This window comes from Topomyia yanbarensis, chromosome 2 (genome assembly GCF_030247195.1).
Source record: "Topomyia yanbarensis strain Yona2022 chromosome 2, ASM3024719v1, whole genome shotgun sequence".
In the NCBI taxonomy this organism is placed as follows: domain Eukaryota; kingdom Metazoa; phylum Arthropoda; class Insecta; order Diptera; family Culicidae; genus Topomyia; species Topomyia yanbarensis.
Window position 1 is genome coordinate 6,918,175 of NC_080671.1, and position 22,562 is coordinate 6,940,736.

General features: G+C 40.7%; 1 protein-coding gene across 5 annotated transcripts in view; it reads left to right on the plus strand.

Moving 5' to 3' along the window:
* Positions 1–17,547, plus strand: part of LOC131682459 (SUN domain-containing ossification factor) — a 74,457-nt gene extending 56,910 nt beyond the window's left edge. For 4 of the 5 annotated variants that reach the window (XM_058963936.1, XM_058963938.1, XM_058963937.1 and 1 more), the window contains exons 2-4: positions 2,144–2,621; positions 12,682–14,902; positions 15,421–17,546. In XM_058963936.1, coding sequence (XP_058819919.1) covers positions 2,437–2,621; positions 12,682–14,902; positions 15,421–16,803 — 3,789 coding nt within the window. In that variant the 5' untranslated portion in view covers positions 2,144–2,436 and the 3' untranslated portion in view covers positions 16,804–17,546. Of the gene's footprint in view, positions 1–2,143; positions 2,622–12,681; positions 14,903–15,420 lie in introns of all 5 variants that reach the window. The other variant, XM_058963934.1, reaches the window with a different exon arrangement.
* Positions 17,548–22,562: the final 5,015 nt, after the last annotated feature.

Sequence of the window (22,562 nt, forward strand, 5' to 3'; positions counted from 1 at the left end):
CGCGCGATTATGAATCGATTACGCCCGGAAGCTCCTACCCTCGGTCCAAACAGCCTAGGTTTAGGCTCAATCAAAAATGGCACTCATACCCACTGGACAACACGCTCCCTGGCGATGTGACCGGGAACTATAGTAATATAGGGAAACTCACTCTCTTATAGTATCTGAGCCGTACACTGAAAATTGGGTATCAAATTCATGGTACGTGCGATCACAGGCGAATATACAAATGGCCACACAGTTATATACTCGATTTATCCACGCGAAGTTACATACACGCTAGCACATATGACATATAGACGCTCGCGCGATCGAACACGTTAACATACAATCGCTTGAGACCTTCGCAATGATACACAAAGACGAACATGGAACCGCGATCATCCACGCACAACTATGCCCAATCTTTCGCAAACACAAAAACGCCTCCATGGTTTAGTGAACGCTGTAGCACTTACCATCTGAACAATGTGGTTTCAAGCCCAAACAAATATACGCTCATTCCCACGCGATCATGAAGTCCATACGACCGCATATCTGAATCGTACAGTAGGACAATTCTCAAAAAAGTCCGTCCCACATATGCATAAACAAATGCGTAATGTTTCATCAAAGTCGGAGCAATACGACCTTTCGAACAGGGTGCCCACTTTTGGAAAACTGACTTATACTAGGAACATAGAAGACTTTATTCACATTTCTTATAAACTGTTCTTTCACTGTACATCTAATCTAATCTAATCTAATCGCAAGATCTGAACTTAGTTGAAACCACAAAATTCATTAGCAGCACAAATATTTTTAACGCTTCACGAGAATTGAAATAAATAAAACATAGGTATTTGTATAGTCGATTGCGTCAATGTGAATCGAAGGCCGGGCAATAACATTAGCTATTTTCAACATCAACTGCGGAAGCTGCAAAGCATGCTCCTACCATATATAAATAGCAGGTTCTACAACTCTAAATCAATACGCGCAACAGGTTTACTGCCCATAGCAAGTAAAAAAGCTCGGTCCGTTATTGGTCACATAATTTCACCTGATTAAGTCCGATTGCAAACAAACACGGGCTGCTCATTTACATTCGGGGGGCTGACGCGGATTACTCAAAGCGCTACACGTCACCTCACTCAGAGACTACTTGCTGGTGGTGGATTTTTTTCGAACTCACCTGTGGGGTTCGACCGAGTCAGCTTCACCCACGTCACTGAAAAGCGTCGATTAGAAGCATACCGCCTACCAGCACATTCAAACAACATTCACTACCTACAAGTTTTAATTTATTTTCGCGCCGATATCCGTTTATGATGATTGGGGCCGGTTGGACCGGTGCTGTTCGACTGTTTGTTTTGGTCTTGCTGTTCGCTCAAAGGTATTTGTAAGTGGTGCAGACGTGAATTTTTGTCTGCGCGATCACGCACAGGATCACGCGAGTATTTTTGCCAATCGAATGGTTTAACTCTGTATAATTGGTTGGTTTCATCGCAAGCTTGAATCGACTATCATTGAAATGATTGAGCACGGTATCAACTGCGCAGTTTTCAGTTCAATTTGAACTCTTTTGCTTATATTCTTCTCATTATATGTTGGTAATAATGAAGAAATATAATTCAATACTCATTGAACTGTAGCGTATTTTGTTCCGAAGATTTCTGAGAATGTAATTCTCATATCATATCAAAACATATATGATAGCAAAGCGACTTTGATCTCCAATCTGATTTGCTTGGTAAATTTTGTTCCGTTATGTTAGCGTCACGGATAGGTCTTTTTTTCCTAACTGTAGGTGTTAAATGTCATAATTAATGCGCACCAATTCAAAAAAAAATATGCATTTACTGTTCCACGTTGTAACCATGCTAGAAGAATTCAAACTTTTTAACGACAATTTTATTGTTCTATTTGAAAATATCATTTTCATGCCGCTCCTCGTCTTACTCTACTGTCTCAAAGAGCTGTATCAATATGAACGTTTGTGTACGATAGCAGAAGATTCTACAATATCTCGTTTCACTTCTGGAGTCCTATCTCTAGATAGTATATATTTGAACCGAAGCACACATACACGGAGCAGACTTGGCGAGACCGGACAAATTAGCACCACCTCAATAAATCGCACAATGGTATTCCTTTTTATCAGTCCAAATGCTGACATCCAACGATGCAGTTTGTGCCAACCCGTTGCGTACCCGTTCTTTTTTGTGAAAGTGGCCTATTAGATAATGAAGTGTGATTGGCAGTTTATCAATTGAACGCAATGTTCTACCTCGGAACCAAAGAGTGGTCTAGAAAAATTAAAGTGCCCAATTTGAAGAAGACAAAAAACATCAGAGGATCGATATTCGATAACTACGCTAGTATAATTCAGTATGTGATATTTTCGTTAATATTTGCCGCGAAAAGTTCCGATAACCAAACGCACATCGCAAGTAAATGTTTTACATGGTAAACGTGTATCTGGTGCTGATTTGCTACATCGAATGGCATCTGTCGATGAAGTTGCTCGAAGTGTTGCTGGAGCGTGTTAGGAGGATGAAAAAGTTGACTGTGCTGCTGACGTTCTGTTGGGTTCTTCTGGTATCTCAGATACTGGCCATTACCAGTTTGTATAACGATGGGTAAGCAAAACACCAACCAATATTTTTACAGAATTTATCAAACAATTTCTCACCTCACGATGATAATGCATGTTTTCTCTGGCTGTGAGTGAAAATATCATTTTTTACAGATATTTATTTTTGGGATACAACACCTCTGTGGTGTAATGTAGATCAAATCCTATCAGCATGTATCGTTATTGTCCGATTTGATAGAATTTATTGTAGCATATACCCCACGGCCTGTTTGAATCAACAAGTTGAATTTCAAATCTGCAAAATAACACTGTTCGACAAAAATAATCAACTTGAGTTTGCTGAGACCGCATATTGTTTTTCGAAAAGTAAAAGTAAAATAATAGAAAATGGTTTGTTTGTATCTAGTACGTCAGGATCGATGTCTTTGTGCATTTGTTTACGTTTTTAAATAATCAATGAAATGAAGAGCGTAATTTTGTATGCACGAAAAAAAATTGTTCCCAAAATAGTGAATAAAGTGCCATGAATTCTGGAACAACCGCGTTTTTACGTTACGGAAACAGGACCATGAACAAAAATCATGGCTTATTTTCAATTTCTCATCAGTAACGCCCGCGTAATGCTTTTATTTGTTTTCGTTTTGTGAACCTAAGTCATGTTTCCCACCATGTCATTACCAAATCGATTTTCTGTACGTGAGCTAGTTCGCAACTTTAGGGACATTATTCATAAAACTAGAGGTTGACTTACGTTGTTATTCATGGATTTAGGAACATTAGTTCACAAAATCAAAACAGGCTGGTTACTTTCCCGTGAACTCTTTTACGAAACTTGGATTTTTGTTCATGAATTCATACAATCCTCATGAACTAATTCATGATTTATAATATGTTAGTCACGATCCAATATCCGTGCTCGAGAAATAGTTCACAAAATCAGCAAATATTCATGTATTCGTGAACTGGTTCAAGATTCCTTGTATAATGGTCCCGACCTATCATTCGTGGTCGTGAAATAGTTCACGAAATCATGATATATTATTCATGCATTCGAGAACTGGTTCATGATTCCTGGTATACTAGTCACGATTTACCATTCGTGCTCGTTAAATATTTCACCAAATCATATAATATGATTCATGTATTCGTGAACTGGTTCATGATTTCTAGTATTTCTAGTACAATAGAAACGATTTACCATTCATAGTAGTGAAATTGTTCACAAAATCATTGAATATTATTCATGCATTCATGAACTGAAAGTCACGACATACCATTTGTACTCGTGAAACAGGTCATGAAATTATCAAATATTATTCATGTATTCGTAAACTAGTTCATGATTACTAGTACAATTGGGTCATTAAATGAGAAAAAAGTCGTTTTTTATTACTTACATCGATAAAGCTGATTTTTGTGATTGCAACAATGTTTTTTTCCAACTCAGGAAACGTAAAAATAATATTAAAATTTAAAATAAAGAAATATGTTGACAGTCTGGATTTGATACTATAGGAAGGATTTGACATATCGAATTTCACGACAAATGATGCCCTGTCAGAAAAAATTAAGGCATGTTTCCTCGGTTTTCCCGCAGGGTTATTTTTGTTTGACATAAACACCATGCATTGCATATAGTTTTTTTTTTCATTTTGGGTGTTGTCCTGATAGATCAGATGTAAACAACCGCAGTTTTCCTATGTATGGTTTCCAAGTTTACATAAGATTTATTTTAAAAAACAAAAAAATCGTTTTTACGTATTACAACGGAATTTTTTTTTGAAATAATGTTATATTATGTATATTGGACCTAAAATTTATCGAATGGAACGGAAAACTATATATAGCTTAATGACCCATTTGTCACGACTGACCATTCGTGCATTAGGTCATTGTCACGGCTGACCATTCGTGCATTAGGTAGGTGATGTTGTCGAACCAGAAATATACTTCAGTTTAGAGCCCAACGTGATTTCCAGACCTGAGTTAGTTTTTGCCTCAATATTGAATATTATTCATGGGTTCGTGAACTAGTTCATGATTCCTAGTACTTGACCTAGGATCTTTCTCGCGTGCTTGTGATATTAGAAAATATCCCTAATTCCATGCAACATGCTCATGAAATTTTCACGGGAACTATTTCACAAAATCAAGAGTATTATGCATAGAATAATTTTTGTTTCATGCGCTATTTCATGAAATGTCATATGTCCAGCTGCTAGCGACCAGCAAGAGACACAAACAGTAGATATAAGAAAACTCTTACGACCTAGAACATCGTTATTCATTTGATAAGGTTCAGTGTGATGTCTTGTCAGAAACAGAAAACTGCGCTGACTACTAAAAATATAGAGCCACAAATCATGTTTGTGATATAGTTCATGAAACAAGATCCCGTTAATTATCCCGATCGCGGTAAGGCGAAGAGAAATTGCGAAAAACATAATAAAACTGCTGATGTCATGAACATCAGTCACATCACTCCACGTGTCAAATTAGAAAGTAAGCTCTAGAATAAAATATCATGACAACGTATATATAAATTACGAAAATCGTTACTATGATCGTAAAATTAAGAACATAAATCATGCTGTTCGTGTCAAAAATATCAGAAATCGTGCCTAAGATCCTGAAATCATGAACATAAATTACTCTACTCGTTACTAAAATATCAAGATAACGCGAAAAAATATACGAAAATCGTGACTAAGATCCTGAAATCATGATTAACACATTTACTCGTGATTAAAATATCAAAAATCGTATCTAAGATCCTGAATTCGTGAACATAAATCACTCTGCTCGTGACTAAAATATCACAAAAACGTGAATAGAAATTATGAAAATCGTGACAAAGATCCTACAATCATGAATATAGATCACATTACTCACACAAAAATCGTGATTAGTGTCCTGAAACCATACTACTCTACTCATGACTGAAATATCATGGAATGAAAATTACGAAATTCGTGACTGAAATCCTGCAATCATTAACATAACCCATGCTACTCTGACAGAAGAATCCGATAGTAAGCTCTTAAATAAAATGTCATGATAACTTGATCAGAAATCACAAAAAAATGCGAATAAGTTGCTGCAATCATGAACATCGTTTAACTGTCGTCTGTGTATTCCCTAATTGTGAACGAGGATCACAACAAAAACTGAACATGTCCAGGGAAAACCACAGTTACCCTGCCAAACAGTCGAATTTAACGCCATATATATTCGACGAGAACTAGTTTTTTTGGAACATAAATAGTTTCATGAATGCGAGGTTTATTATTCAAAATTTCAGGAACTTTGTCATGGTTTTCGTATTTCCTTCAGTTTTTAAAGTTGTGCACTTTTAAAACAAATGTTCATAAGCGGTTTTACATTTCTTACCACAGAAATGTATAGAATTTGCTCAAACTTTGAAACGAGGCTCGGAAGGCCGAGTGTCATATACCAATTGACTCAGCTCGGCAAATTGGGACAATGTATGTACGTACACTAGAGTGGCTCGAATATGACATTTTTCAGCACAGCACTTTTTGAGTTCCTTTTGTGGTCCCACATGCCTGTGCAAAGTTTGAGAGCGGTCGGTTGCTTCTCGGGTTTGCGCATTGCGTCCAAAGTTTGTATGGGATTTTATATGGGGAAATCAATTATTTTGCATTTACGTAAATAAAAATCGCTATTTCACTGAATATGAAAAACCAGCTTTACAAAACTATAGTTCAAATCATGGTTAACAACTTTGTCGAAGACGGTAACTAGCTACGAGTTTTCAAAAAATAGTTTACATTCTGAGATATGGGTGATTTTGTCAAAACACGCTATTTTTATGCAATCAACTTTCCAACAAAGCGAAATAAAAAGCTTATAAAAATACCTTTCTAACAAGCTATAGATAGTCAAAATCATTTCACGAGCGGTGGAGATATTAAACATTTTGTATTTTTATTCCTCGCTTTCCAATTTCCACCAACTATAAATGAGACCGTTACATACGTAGTATTGCTTTACTGGCGTTTTAGGGACTGAGCTCAACCGATTTTGAATATCGGGGTATGGGAACACCTCTAAGTGATTTAAGGAGGTCGATTCTGAAAATATTTTCTGAATTACCTCAACAATACATAAAATATTTTTTTGAAAAAATTAACACGTCAGTTTTCTTCAAAGACAAAATGATGTGAAAATTGTCTTCATAGTGGATTTTTTTCTAGAGTTCTTGTATTTATCCCTAGGATTATGCGTTGCGTTCAACCGTGAGGTAGATGTTGAAGGGTATATTAATTCTTAGATCATCAAGTGATCCACCTAGTAGTGAGATAAAATATTTCTCATATAATTATACTAGTGGCATCACTGAGAGCAATTGTATTTTTGAATCCCAAAGTTCTAGCGAAAATTTGGCTTCTTTTGCAAGATTTGGGTTATATACTGATCATGACGCAACAATTACTAGTTGCGTTATTTATAAAAAGGGTGTAAACAAATAAATATATCGCGTAATATACCTATAAATATAACGTCACGACAATAACCATCATCTGCCATTTCTCACCCCCCCCCCCTAATTTGGTCCAGATCTTAGAAAAGCTGGCCAAAAGTTAATATCTCGCCGGTGTTGTATTTTAGGCTGGTGATGTCTTCAGGAAAGTTAGGGGTCCAACCCCCAAGACCCTCCCCCTGGATCCGCCACTGTTTCAGAGCGTTTCGTTGCAAAGTCTTCTACATAATATCTTCTAAACAAGATTTTCACATCAAGTTGTCTCAACATTTTCTTCCCTCCCCAAGGTTGAAGGGTTTGACGGTATTGCAAACATCATCAGGCATATTGCGTGCATCAGCGCTAAAGAACAACTGCTTTAAGATGGTTATTGCATTACGCCTCGATAGTGGTGCATCGAGGAGACCGAGAGGGCTTATGCGTCTTTTTTTATGTTCTATGTTTCTTCATACTCTGCACCTGCGCATACAAACGCTCAACCACTGGTCTGTGCGCGGTGATGTGGCCGACGGGCGGGTCGTCGTGCATTGACACAATTTGATGGTGGTATTCGTGAACGGGGCTCACAGTGGGATTCATTGTGCGTCCATTCATCGGTCGAATTCGTCATCGTGCATATACTAATTAAATTAATTTAATAATTAATTTAATATATCCCTCCCCTAGGTTGAGGGGTTTGACGGTATTGCAAACATCATCAAGCATAAGTGCTACAGAACCTCTGACAGACAATTGCTTTAAGATGGTTATTGCATTACGCCTCGATAGTGGCGCATCGAGGAGACCGAGAGGGCTTATGGGTCTTTTTTATGTTTCAGGTTTTTTTCACACTCTGCGCCAACCCATACTAACGCTCAACCAGTAGCCTGTGCGCGCTGACGTGACCGGCTGGCGGGTCGACGTGCTGTGGGCTGTGTTTGATGGCATTATTCCACAGCTAAATGGCAGTATTGGTGGAGGAGCTCACAGTGGGGGCCATTGTATGTCAATTTATCGGCCGACTTCGTCATTAAATTAATTTAATAAATACATCAATAGAAATCTATTAGTTGTCGTATTGTAGTAATTGTAGTTGTTGGTACTAGTGTACAATTGTTATGTGCTAGTCGTATGTCTATCTGTTTATGTGTTCGTCTGAATATTTGTGACAGTTGGCTCAGGGAATGGATGCAGAACGCCAGTTATATGATAGTATATGATAGAATAGTGGGTAATCTTTCCGGTATTCAATTTGTGCATTCGATTCTATTCATTCGGGAAGGTTGGATTGGATCAATTAAGGTACAATTAATTTACCGACGCACGTGAATCATCCATTCCCGGTCAGCATAGCATGGTGAAAGTCTAACAGAATGCAATTGTCATTAATAGCAAATAAACAACATTTGCACGAGTTAAAGTAGTTTGATTTTATGTTACATGTGTTTTTATACTCAATTTCATTAATCTGTTCTTTTGTACATCTATTAGTTTGCTTTTCCATTATTCATGTATACCAAAATATGCACTTCTAATCATACTCTGCATCTTTTTTTTTTTATTCGGCATGTTATGATTCCTTTTATTGGTATACTCTATACTATACTATACTATACTCTATATATTCATATAGGAACAACCGTACAAACGCTCGTGTCCTTCGCGATAACACAAACCTGGTCACAAACGCGACCATGCAATTGCAATCCTCTACACATACGACCGCGATTTTGCCAACATTAGAACACCCCGGTAGTTAAGTAAACGTTACACCTATAAATTTACAAAACGCGGTCTCAAATATTAATCCACCGCTCGCGTGATCTTGGAACGGCCACTTACGGAAGTCCAACCGCGGTCCTAGCAGCCTAGACTAATACTTCCAGATGAACCAACCAAAAATGACGCTCATGTTCACTAGACAACACGCTCCATGGCGACATGACTTGGAACGCTAGTGATATGGGGAAACTGATTCTCTTCTACCATCTTTACCATACACTAAAAATTAAGCACGTGGTCTCAAGCGTGAACCTAAAAACTCCCGCGGTCGCACGATCATTAATCGGTAACTTCCGGATGTTTCTATCCTTGATATCAGCAGACTAGGTCCATGCCTTCAATTGGATCATTTGAAAAAAGGAAAGCTCTCATATCCACTGAGCACCACGTTACATGGCGACATGACCGAGGACTCTAGTGATATGGGGTTACTTACTCCCTGTCAGAATGTGAATTGTACACCGAAAACTATCAGAATGACCGCGTGACCATCCAAGAACACACGCGTATGTAGTATAATGTATAATGGCCACACGATTACAAAATCCAGTCTTGCACACGCGAAGTCACATGAACGCGAGCACACGTGAGAAACACGTTAACATACGAACGCTTAAGCCCTTCGCGATGAACAACGCACACCTACGTTCGCGATAGCGCAAACCTAATAACACCCCGGTAATAAGGAGAACGTTTTAGCACTTACGAAGTTTCAAACGCTATCTCAAACGCGAACCTACAGACGTCCGATTTCGTGTGCTAATGATCGGTCACGTCCGGAAACCATTACTCTCTGTCCCAATAACTTAGGTCGATACATTCAGTAGGACCAATCAAAAAATAAAGCTCATATCGACTAGACAACACGTTCCATGGCGACATCACCGGGAACTCTAGTGATATGGAAGATCTCACTCTCTTTTAGCATCTTAGCCGTACACAAAAAACAAAATATTAGATTCTTGGTCCGCGCGCGATTATCCAAGAACACGCGAATATGCGAAAGGCACACGGTTATAAAATAGAATGTATACACGCGAAGTTACATACACGTTACCACATGCGACATACAAACGCACACGCGATCGAACACGTTAACGTACAAATGCTCGAGTTCTTCGCGATGATACACGCAATCGCGAAATCCCTACGCCCGCACATACCTGAACCGTACAATGAATATAACATTCTGAATCCCAGCCCGCTACAATTGCCCTAAAGCAGTGTTTTAGTGGGCGCCATTCGCCTGTCTCGTCTGCAAATTGTAGTAAGTGGTTCTGACGGAGAGCCCTTCTGAGAACCTAGCTCTATAGCTCCAGTAGAACAACTCTCGAAAAAAAATCATATCCAATCATTTAGCTTCTCTGGGCTTTGACGATGATCCCTGCCAATGAGACTCTTTAAACTTGGAATGTTCTAAACCAGAGCTACCAAACTCCGGTCTAGTGAGTCCTACCTCTGCACGTACTACGTACCATTGCATGCTTCATTATGAGGAATGGAGTTTTTTGGGTAACATTGTCCAACTGATGACTACTTAGATACACACAGAAAAAAAATATTGGTAAAAGTAAGAGTGTTCCGCTCTTAGCAAAAAACAACCAACGCCAACTATTAGGTTGAAAGTAAAACTTTTGAATTAATCAAGAATAATAATCAAAGTAAAAGTTTTCCTTTTAAGCAAATGAAGAATAGTACTCAAAACAAAAGTTTTATTTTTAAACTAAGAGTATGCGTTGGTTATTTTTTGCTAAGAGTGAAAAACTCTTATTTTTACCAACATTTTTCTTTCTGTGTGTCCGATGTTGGAATACAAGCATTTTTTTCGTAACAACGACTCACTTTTCAATATAGGGGCTCCTTTTCAAAATATCGGAGAAAGCAGGAGTGCAAGGTTTTGAACGTTGGTAACTTTTAATTATGCTGAACGTATGTATTTTCTGATTACACTAATCAGTTGGAAAAATGTTTACCAATTTCGAAAATGTATCGGTAGAACGATTTTTTCCCGTCTATTTCGAGCAGAGTCGTAAATATGGAGCACCTACGAGACCTAATTTAGTATTGGGAAGTTAGACAAGCCTCGCATGTAGTTTTGTGTCTCATTCGTCGCTCGGTTGTTGAGCGAGAAATATGTGGATGTGCGTTCACAGGGCACAGTAAGAAGTATGCTTCTTAAGGCAGATGTCTTCCATTTGATACCACTGTAATAAGATTAAATTACACTATAATTAAAATAATGGATTATTAATTTGAATTATAAAATGGAACATACAAGAACAAGTTTTTAGTCTTGAAGTGAAGTGAAGTCTATTTACGCTCGTATTTTTCCGAGAATTTGAATCCATTTAGAATATTTCAAAAGTGGCTATAGCCGAGCTTGGGTTTTGGTAATCTCCTCCAACATTTTGAAACATTTCCAGTACCTCATTAAGTACTACCCTCTTCTGTCGTGTTTTCACATTTTCCCACATTATTTCATTCAATAACAAGCAGAAATATCATTCTTGCAGTTATACATAAAATGATACAAATTTCTGTATTTTTATGACAAAAGATACTGGGAAATGGAATTCACTTTGATCGGGCACGATAGACAAGCTCTTTTAACGTTAACATTCGAGAGCACCTTCTAAGGGTTAGGAAACACGCACGCCCCTACGGCAAATCGTTAAGCGGATTGTATAACGTAAAAACAGTGTTTTGAACCGGCTATCTTCACTTGCAACTATGTAGGTGATTTAATAAAAAAAAAGGTAGATACTGGTAGATTGACAAAAGATATCAGCAGTGATTTGGCATTTTTTGCTGAACTTCGGTACAGTTTTTGCAGGTTCGGATACTAGGGGAGATAACAAATTTATAACGAGAGATTAGGTTAACGTAGGAGAGATGGTTGCGAAAGTTGATGGCATTCGATTTAGAATATATTGATTCGATTTCTCGACCGATAAGGATATCTTTAGGCATTACCATTTACATATAAGGTATTTGGTTGCAATTAGAAAAGCAAGCCATAGTAATTCTGTTTCAGGCAAATTGCGCTGTTCTGAGAAAAGTGTGGAAGTCAGAAACGGAAATCCAATATTGTAAGAAAGCTATCAGCACCTGACACCCTCTCGGCTAATCCACTACAAAACAACGCTTTTACGCTCATGATTTTGAAACATGAAACCTATCAACTCCACCACGCTTCCGCCCCAGACAGGCCAATGCACGTGTTGCAACACATTTCCGTTCACGTTCAACTGCGCGTGAAAGGTTTGAAATTGTCGGCCAGTACCCAAATGTTAACGACGGTCAAGAACGTGTTTGTTCGATCACGCATTTCAGCATACCGCGTGGGATTCTCGCCTACTTTAACTTGAATGGGATTGAGTTACCTAATTGGAAGGTGCACGTCTGCGAAAGTTGGACTACACTCAGGGTGGATACTGCAACAAGTGTGTTGTGAATTGGATGTTTTCGTTTTTGAATATACGTAGTACATCATACCTCGGTGAGGTACCTACAATTTTGGTTCTCTTTCTCATACTACAGCGCCGTACTTATAATGTAAAAACAAAAGTGCTATAAGATCAGAAGCACTAAATACAAATGCAATCATGGAACTTTGCGTGGCGTCGTGTAAAATAAATGAATTAGAAAGAAAAACAATGACTCTGTCTATATTTGCACAATTACTTTACACCCAGACTAATCTTGTGACTGATATGTGATTGACAATCTCCTCAACGGTCTTTTTGTAGCTGTTTAAACGACAAGTGTGATCTTTTCAAAAATATTCACTATTTTATCTTGCCTAATTCGCTAATTAATTATGTTTTCTCTCTTACAGTTTACAAAACATCCCTGGTCCACCGTCGGTTGTCACTCTGGTTGACCACCAAAACAACGAACTCAATATTGAATCAAAGCTGGAGGAAAACATTGAAGCTACACTGAAGAACATCAGCCATCAGTTGGTCGATCCAAGCACAATCGATGAAGTGAATGTGGAACAGGCAGAAGCTGACCTGACTCAACCTTTGGAACAGTTGGAGCCCACATTGATTCCCATGCGGACGGATCCTGAGCAATATGAACAGTTGGAGGCAAAAATCAATGATTCTGGAGGAGGAGGAGGAGGAGAAGCATACTTTGCGCCCGATCCAGCAGAACAAGCTTCTGACGAAGACTTCGAGCACACTACAGTTCAAAACATCACCGATGACTCACAGCAGGGTTCGGAGGTGAACCTGACGGAAGAAAACCCGATGCCAGTGTTCTCCGAGTGGGCCCAAAAGCAGATGGCTGATGCGGAGAAAAAGCTGGGCGAAAATGTAAACGCTTCGGCGATGAAGCGCAACATGAAACCTTCGGGCAGCAAAATGCCTCCTCTAAAACTGCGAGCGAAAAATTATGCTGCCCCGGATTGTGGAGCGAAGATAATAGCTTCCAATGCGGAAGCACAGAGTACTGGATCGGTGCTTACCTCACACAAGGACGAATATCTGCTGAATCCTTGCACCAGCAAGATTTGGTTTGTAGTCGAGCTGTGCGAACCGATTCAGGCTGAACGAATAGAAATGGCCAATTTTGAGTTGTTCTCATCGTCCCCGAAAGATTTTTCTATTTCGGTTACCAATCGGTTTCCCTCTAGGGATTGGTCAAATGTTGGACAGTTTACAGCGAAGGACGAACGCGATGTCCAAAGTTTTAATCTTCATCCACATCTGTACGGGAAGTTTGTTCGCGTGGAGATTCATTCTCACTACAATTCGGAACATTACTGTCCGGTATCGTTGTTTCGAGTCTATGGAACGTCAGAGTTTGAAGCGTTCGAAACGGATAATACTCCTTCTTTGGGAGACGACGGCGACGAGGATGAGCTTGTGGCTTCTAGCATACAGTTGGAAGGAGAAATTCTGGTTGATAACAGTCAACAAGAGGAAGGCCTGGATTCAACAGGCAACAAGGTGAAAAAGACGGAGAATATCCTCAAATCTGCAGGAGAGGCGGTCATGAGTATTGTTAAAAAGGCTGCCGAAGCATTGGGGAAATCCAACGAAGATAATAATCAGGAGAATAAAACCAGTCACAGTACCGAGGGTGAAGTGATAAATGATACTAATCGTAGCATTCACTTTGAAGCTAATGAGCTAAATGATATGGCGACCATTCCGCAGCACTCTCGAAATCGCTGCTGGTCGTTAGCCTACCAACCTATGTGTGAAAGTTGTTCACTTGATCTCCGAACACGTCTACAGCAGATGATGAATTGTAAGCACAATCTTCTGGATAATCTGCTAAGTATCGAACTAATCAGTTCGTCGTTCAACGAATCTCAGCATTTACTATGTGCCAATATATTAGGGTTTAGTCTAAATAAAGGTGAGGATGTTGAAAGCTGGAACTTGAATAGAAGTATTTTGAGTTGGTTGCCTGTTGAGCTTCTGGCAGGATTTTGTAACATACGAGCGTTTGAGAGAGGTTTGATCGAGATTAGAGGTATAGAAAATTCTACTGATATTGAAGATTTTGAACGTTCATCTGTCGAACAAGATTCACTGTTGAGTCAGCCTCAAACCAGTGAAGATTCACGAAACGTAGAAATTGAACAACCTGCATTAGTAGTGGATCCTTCTGTAAATACTGTGATGAAAGAAGACTCTCACGCAGCCGCTCCAGGAGCACAAGAGGACCAGCAAAAACCAGCAGCACAGGAGGATGTTAATATTTTCAACATTAACGAAGGGACGACTACGGATGCTCCAGTTGTGGACCATCAAAAGCACGAAGAGATACCCTCACCTGCTCCGCCTGTCCATGCGGGAGACTTCTCACAACAGGACAAGGAAAAGGATGAAATTCTTACCAACGGTGGCAATCTGGAAGATATCGACAATTTACTGTTGGCCGAACAACCTCATTTGGACGGTACAGTGGTTGGAGGAAGTGGCACGAACATTCCGACTATTACCAGTACAACGTCTACGACACCTTCCCCCTCTGGATCACCCGCATCACAGAAGGGTCAACCGGAAAGTGTCTTTCTGCGACTGTCGAATCGAATCAAGGTGGGTATTTGAATATAACCAAATTTGTGCGTGAAGGGCACAAAACCTATAATCCAATTAGCGTTTCGACTTCGTCTCATCAGAATCCGACATTTACTTAGTGATGGAACTAATCTAGCGCTGGATTGATGCTAGCTCTAAAGACGGAGCCACGAGCAAACACCTAGTCAAGCGTGATGTCCCGCAAGAGAAGCAGTTCTGTTTAAGCTGATGAGAACATTTCAAGCTAAAAACAATTTCGACTTCATTTGTTTCTCATCAGCTCTTGCGGGACATCACGCTTAACTAGGTGTTTGCGTCTTTGCAGCTAACGTCAATCTGCTTACTGCTAGCTTTCTCCCCATAATCGCAACTCAATCGCTTGTTCTATGGGATTCGCTATCAACATGGGACTGACCTGCGATTATAAGCAGCTTAGTCCTGTCACTAAGTTAGTGTCGGATTCTGAAGAGACGAAGTCGAAACGATTTGAAATAGTTTAAAGATTGTCCACCATATTCATCATTTCCACTTTTCAGGCACTGGAGCGCAACATGAGCCTTTCGGGGCAGTATCTGGAGGAACTAAGCCGCCGCTACCGCAAACAGGTGGAGGAACTGCAACATTCGTATGCCAAAACGTTGCATGAAATAGAGGAACAAAACCGTCGCATCCGGGAGAGTGAAGCGTCGCTTCGCGAGGAAAATAATCGTTTGCGGGAAGATTTTTTCACCTTCCGCGATAGCTTGTTGAGCTGGCAAAACATCACTATTGTGTTTGGTACAGTTTTTGTCGTACATATTGTGATATGCTGGGTGATGGTGAGAAGCGGTCGAGTGCGACCCAGTGAGCTCGAACGTGATCTTATCGATAAGGAACTTGCTCAGGTTTCCAGTGGAAAACCAATCATTGGGAAGCTTTTGCGAAGAAAGTCAATCGATGGAATAACTGGAGGAAGTCAGAGTTTGGGATCGCTGAAAAAGAAGCGCCCAAGCGAAGAAGCCTTGAACATCAGTGGGACGTATGAAAACTTACTCATTAAGGACGAAGGAGGGGGTGATACTGTAAAAGCGGAACGCAAGAAAAGTAGAAACAAACATAGGAAAATATCAACCCCTTGCATGCAACAAAGTGTTAATGGGAAGACAAAGAGAGCAACGTCAGCTGAACCTCCAGAGGTTAGAAAGGTAACGAAACCGGATCTAATACGAACCGAATCGGCACCGGAACCGAGGCGGTTCACGCCAGAGATGATCAAACCAGACGAACACAACCGCATAGACGAACTACCCATGCTGGAGGATAATGATGAGTTCATTATACCGACAGCTTCCGATCTCTCGTACAACGAATTCGTCCCGGATTCCACGTCAGAAGTTATCAAAACGAATGGGATGACTTCTTCATCATCATCCATCGACTCCAAGCAGACCAACAAGTCCGGCAAGGGACGGCGGCTCTCATCACCTGCTTTCTTTAAACCCTCATTTCTCCGTGCAAGTCGGAAGTCCTCTGGGAAAAAATCCACACCCAGTCAAAACGTAAGCAGTGCCAGTAGTAGTAATACCAGTAGTAATGGAAGCAGCAATGCTAAAATCAGCATCAATATACATAACTCGGGCAGTTACGACGTGCCGTCTCCGGTTGCGAGCAGTCACAATGCCAACGTGACAACTACCAGCAGCGGAAACGAGTGGTACAAACTGAAGAAAACATCTAGTCAAGATAAGTTCACCAAGCGCCAATCGAAATCCGAAAGTCCCGAAATAGAAACGGTTGAAAACGGGTCCGCTACTCCGTCGGATCACGTCGATCGAAAGTTGAAAACTTCGATTTCCTTCAACGGCAGCACCAGTTCGAGCGAGCGGAAGTTCAGCGGCGGTGGAGGAAGTATTCGGCGATTGTTCCGGAAGGTGTTCTAGTCGGACTGTTGCACCGGTGAGACCACCGGAGTGAAGAAGTGTTCATATTGCAGGTCGAATCGCTGACTAGGTCATGGGAGAGAGCGTGAGTGTGGTTCCTTAATACTTGATAGACTGATCGAACATTAAACAAAATTGCAAGAACACGTAGCGAGAGCTTTAAAAGCGAGTAAACGTGACAAGAGTTGTGCATGTTTTTGGCATGAGAACAGCTGAATGCGTTAAGTGCTAGAATGTGGCACAGCACGGCAATTGTTAATTTTAATTATAAACAAATGTATAGGCCAGCATGTATTGGATTAGTGCTATCAAAATTTTGAATTTAATTGATACTGCGTGTATTATTACTCCAGATGAACGGTACTTTGTATGGGGAATCATTCTCTTCGAGGTATAAAGGGATATTGTACCAGACGTTTTCATGCTCAATGCCATTTTTGAGTTCGTTGCCGGACTAGACAAGATCCTTGTTACAGTAAAAGAAAATAGGGTCTAAAACAACCAACTCGAATAGTTTTGATGCGGCACGCAAACACGAGTCCCTGGTAATTATCGATGTTCAATTTGTTTCCCTTTTTGTGCACCGTAAACATGTGGACCACTTTCCAATTAGATATGAATATTCTAGTAGCGAGAGTAGATGCGATCAGTGTATCTCTTATTTGCACTAAACTGATGTAGCACCAGGTAAAGGCAGAACGCTATTTGATTTCACTTCCCGCTCGACATTTCGCAGGTGTCTGGAGAAGACACGTTTGCTTTGCTCTTTTTATTCGTGGTTCGGTTGATTATCAGCGAGGGTGTTGATTGGCGCTAATTGTTCGTTTTGGCACATAACGGTCGATTAAGTAAGAATAATAGTAATCGCTGGATCATTCACATCGTTGTTGCTAAAATTTTCGTCCCAGTTTATATCCATCCGAGTACTAGTAATGCTATTGTAGCCTGAGTTTTCAAAATCATAGATGATAGAGCTTGTAATGTCTTTAAAATTTACCGCCGTATTATCATCGATGTAGTGGAGAATGATCACGCACATGCTGGTCTAAAGGAGACGAAGCAGTGGAACAATAGGGAATGTAATTCCGAGCGTTTACAAAGCAGAGTGTCGAATCTTAAATCTAAATCAGTTCACCCCTCGCTTTGAAGAAACCTGCATTTTTATATTTTTTGTTACTACCAACTTTACCAAGAAAAACAAAATGAAATTTAGCGCTAAGCGAAACAGGCATGTTTCTTTTTATTGCAGAGTTGAAAGTAAAACATTTTTGTTCCGAATTTCGAGCCGGATATCGCGGAGGTAACGGTCGCCGGTGACCAAGCGATTTTTCTGAGAAATTCAATTAATTTCGCGAACTAAAGCATAGTTTTGTGTAAATACGTATCGCTTCACGGCGAGGATACGGAAACAGAAGAAGCGTCGATTTCCGTGAAAATTGACCTGTATATGCAAAAGCCGTCGTCTTCCGAGAAAGCCGTCCAGCAGAGTAATTAGTAAAACCCAGCAAGAGCTAGCTGGTAATGCAAAGTGTAGTATGTGATTGAAAATCACGAAAAACGATTTACAAAATGGCTGACCAGCAAGAAGAAACAAGTGGTGGAAAAAAGTGCTGCATTCGCCGGTGTCGGCACAGTAGAAGAAAAAAGAACAGAAAAAACAACAGCAAGTGAGTGATCTGAAGATGAATGCGTTCGAATTCAGGCGACAAGCGGTAAACTCAAAGTTGCAGCGAATAAGGGAAACGCTCTCAAATGCAGAAGCAATAACCGTCCATCATTTGGAGACATATTTGCTACCAATTGATTCCTGCTACGATGAGTACAACATTATCCAGAACGAGATTTACATCGAGTTTCCTGATCTACGGGGGGAACAAGAAACCTACTTCATTGCCTTTGAGTTACTGTACGAAGAGCTTCGTGTTTCGATTTGTGCCGCTTTGGACAACCATCTTGCACAACAAACTACTATGCCACCAAAGCTAGCTGTTCCCGAAGCAGAAGGACAGACACAGCAGTTGGTCGTTAATCAGCCACTCGGGTTGCCGCATGTCCCACTTCCATCCTTTGATGGAACGTATGAAAAGTGGTTTCGTTTCAAACAGCTGTTCCAAGATTTAATGCAAAAATATCCCTATCTGTCAGACGCAACCAAGCTATACTCAAAGAGAATAGTGAAAGAGACGCAGAGTGAAAATCAGTCAAAACGGCAACACTCCCTTTACGATGATTTCAACACTAGAATTTGGCAACCGTTTCCAAAGGCAGCACTTTAAATGACTCCTATTATATTTTGAAAACAAACCTTTTGTCGATCGTTGAATTTGTATATCAAACGATGTGCATTTCGAAACAAAGAGATGAAATAATTCTAAAACTTGTTTTTACTCATACATAGACTCTAGAATGCACCTTACAATCACGATTGCACTAAATTCTGACGAAAATTCAAATTTTTTTTTGATAGATTTACAATACTTATCTCCTCCAACTCAGGCATGAGTAATGTTTATTTACATTGCACGATTGGTCTGCTCAATAAGGTATTTTTGGCTTCACACTATTCGTCTCTTTTCCTATTCTCTTTGGCTATACTATCTGACGCAAACACTGAAAGAAAAGGCAGAAAGTGTTCTCAGCGATCAAATTTTAAACGAGAACAACTTTCAAGCAGCATGGAATTTATTGGAAGAGCGGTATGAAAACAAAAGAACGATCATCGATATTTATGTAGGAGGTCTTCTCAATTTGAGAAAAATGAGCAGAGAAACTTCTTCGGATCTCAGACAGCTCGTTGAGGAATGTAGTCGCCACGTTGACGCCTTGGAATTCCATGATCAGCACATGCAAGGCATTTCAGAGCAGTTAGTGATTTCTCTCCTGGCATCCAAATTGGATAAATCATACGTCTCCCAACCTTTGAACGGAACGGATCGTTATATTTCACAGTGGTGTTCGGTGTGTAAATTTTAGTGAATCAAGGTCATCCTTTGTTCGTTCGTTAGCTGCCGTTCTGCTGGTGCCGACAGTAAATCCAGTACATTGTTTTCGCTGGTGCTGAACAATCGACGTTGTTTGCAGATAAGTTTTGCTTTATTTTTTTTCCTCGTTTGCTTTCTTTCCTTTTCCGTACTTTTACTCTACCTTGTAATCAAATAATAAGACACATTCCCGTTTATATAACGCTCTGCCCTCGTGCTTAAATGGCCGAGGGCGAAATACCATCTGATGTAATCATGGAAGTCCCTGATCCCCCTAATACTCGCATTGCTCCCCGTATAAAGCAGTACCCAGAAGGTTCCTCTGGGCCATGGGTGGTATATTTTCGGACCGGAGAGAAACCGGTTAATATATTAAAACTTTCTCGAGATCTGACTGCTAATTACCCGGCTGTAGCTCAGATAACACGTGTTCGGGCAAACAAGATACGTGTTCTAGTGAATGATCTCGGCCAGGCAAACGCGATTGCTTGCTGTGAGCGCTTTACACGGGAATTTAAAGCTTACGTGCCTTGTGTGGCCTGTGAAATCGATGGTGTAGTGTCCGAACCGGGCCTGAAATGCGAAGAACTGTTGGAGCACGGGGTTGGCTGCTTTAAGGACCCCTCTCTTGAACAGATTAAGATCTTAGAATGCAAACAATTGTATACCGCAAATACCGAGGGAGGTAAGACTACCTACTCTCTATCAGGCTCGCTTCGGGTGACATTCGCCGGGTCCTCTCTTCCCAACTACATCCTCCTTGACAGGGTTCGCCTACCAGTTCGCCTGTTTGTACCGCGGGTCATGAGCTGCAGCAATTGCAAGCAGTTGGGCCACACAGCCACATATTGTGGAAATAAGAAACGATGCGGCAAATGCGAAGGAGAGCATGAGGATGACTCTTGCGACAAAGAAACTGAAAAGTGTATTTGCTGCGGGGGCCCTTCACATGCTCTTAAATCATGTCCTGCGTACAAGCAGCGCGAGGATAAAATTAAGCGCTCCCTTAAGGAACGCTCAAGGCGTTCTTATGCAGAAATGCTAAAGAATGCTTCGCCATCTGTCCTGTCCGAAAATCCCTATGCTGGTTTGGCTAACGTTGAGCAAGAATCTGACGATCCACGAGAGGGAACATCTTTGGTTAACCCAGGGGAATCCAGGAAGAGGAGAAATCCAGCCTCCCCTACATTGCCTCGTAAGGGTGCCAAGGTGTCGTCCACTCAGAGTGCGCCATCTACAACCAATAGATCCAACGGAAGTGATGCACAAAAGCCGAAGCAATTTGCTCCAGGACTTGGAAATATTAATTCTAACAAGGAGTACCCACCACTTCCAGGGACATCCAAAACCCCAAGTGTCCCCTTTTTTCAAACAGATACTCAGTCCAGTAGCGGACTAATGAAATTTTCTGACATAGTGGACTTAATTTTCACAGCTTTCAATGTTACTGATCCTCTTAAAAGCCTTCTGATACGTTTTCTCCCTATAGTGCAAACATTTTTGAAGCAGTTGACTACTAAATGGCCCCTCCTTGCAGCGATCGTATCCTTCGATGGCTAAGTCATCGAACGAGGTCACGGATTTGATCACTGTTCTACAGTGGAATTGCAGAAGTATCATCCCGAAAATTGATTCCTTCAAAATTTTAATAAATAATTTGAGTTGCGATGCATTTGCATTATGTGAAACTTGGTTAACTTCCGATATAAATCTCAACTTCCACGACTTTAATATAATTCGTCTGGATCGAGAAAACCCCTATGGAGGAGTACTTTTGGGGATCAAAAAGTGCTATTCTTTCAACTGAATTAACCTCCCTTCGACACCAGGCATTGAAATTGTCGCTTGTCAAGTTTTAATCAAAGGTAAAGACCTTTGCATTGCTTCCATCTACATTCCTCCTAGAGCCTCGGTAGGGCACCGAACGCTTTGTAATATCACGGAATCCTTACCGGCACCGCGGCTAGTTCTGGGAGACTTTAACTCGCACGGTACGGTATGGGGCTGTCTTCATGATGATAATAGATCAACATTAATCCAAGATCTTTGCGACAATTTCAACATGACCATCTTAAACACGGGAGAAATGACGCGGATTCCTACACCACCAGCACGCGCAAGCGCGTTGGATTTATCGCTTTGCTCGACATCGCTACAGTTAGATTGCATGTGGAAGGTGATCCCTGATCCCCACGGTAGCGATCATTTGCCTATCGTGATTTCAATTGCTAACGGTTCAAGACCATCGGAAACAATCAATGTATCGTATGACCTCACACGGAACATTGATTGGAAGAGTTACGCGACCGCGATATCCGTTAAAATCGAATCCACTCAAGAACTTCCTCCGGAGGAAGAGTACAGGTTTTTGGCTGGCTTGATTCTCGACAGTGCGAATCAAGCTCAGACTAAACCAGTACCCAGCGCGAATACCCATGGACGGTCTCCCACCCTGTGGTGGGATAAAGAGTGCTCAGAGCTGTACGCGGAAAAGTCCACTGCATATAAGGCTTTCCGGGAAGACGGGTTACCCGCTAGCTATCAACAGTACGCGTCGTTAGAAAGGCGAATGAAGAGTCTAATGAAAGCCAAAAAACGCAGTTATTGGCGCCGGTTCGTCGACGGGTTAACGAGAGAAACAGCGATGAGCACTCTTTGGGGTACGGCTCGACGTATGCGTAATCATAATAGTACCAACGAGAACGTGGAATATTCAAACCGTTGGATATTCGCTTTCGCCAAGAAGATCTGTCCGGACTCTGTCCCGGTACAGAAAAC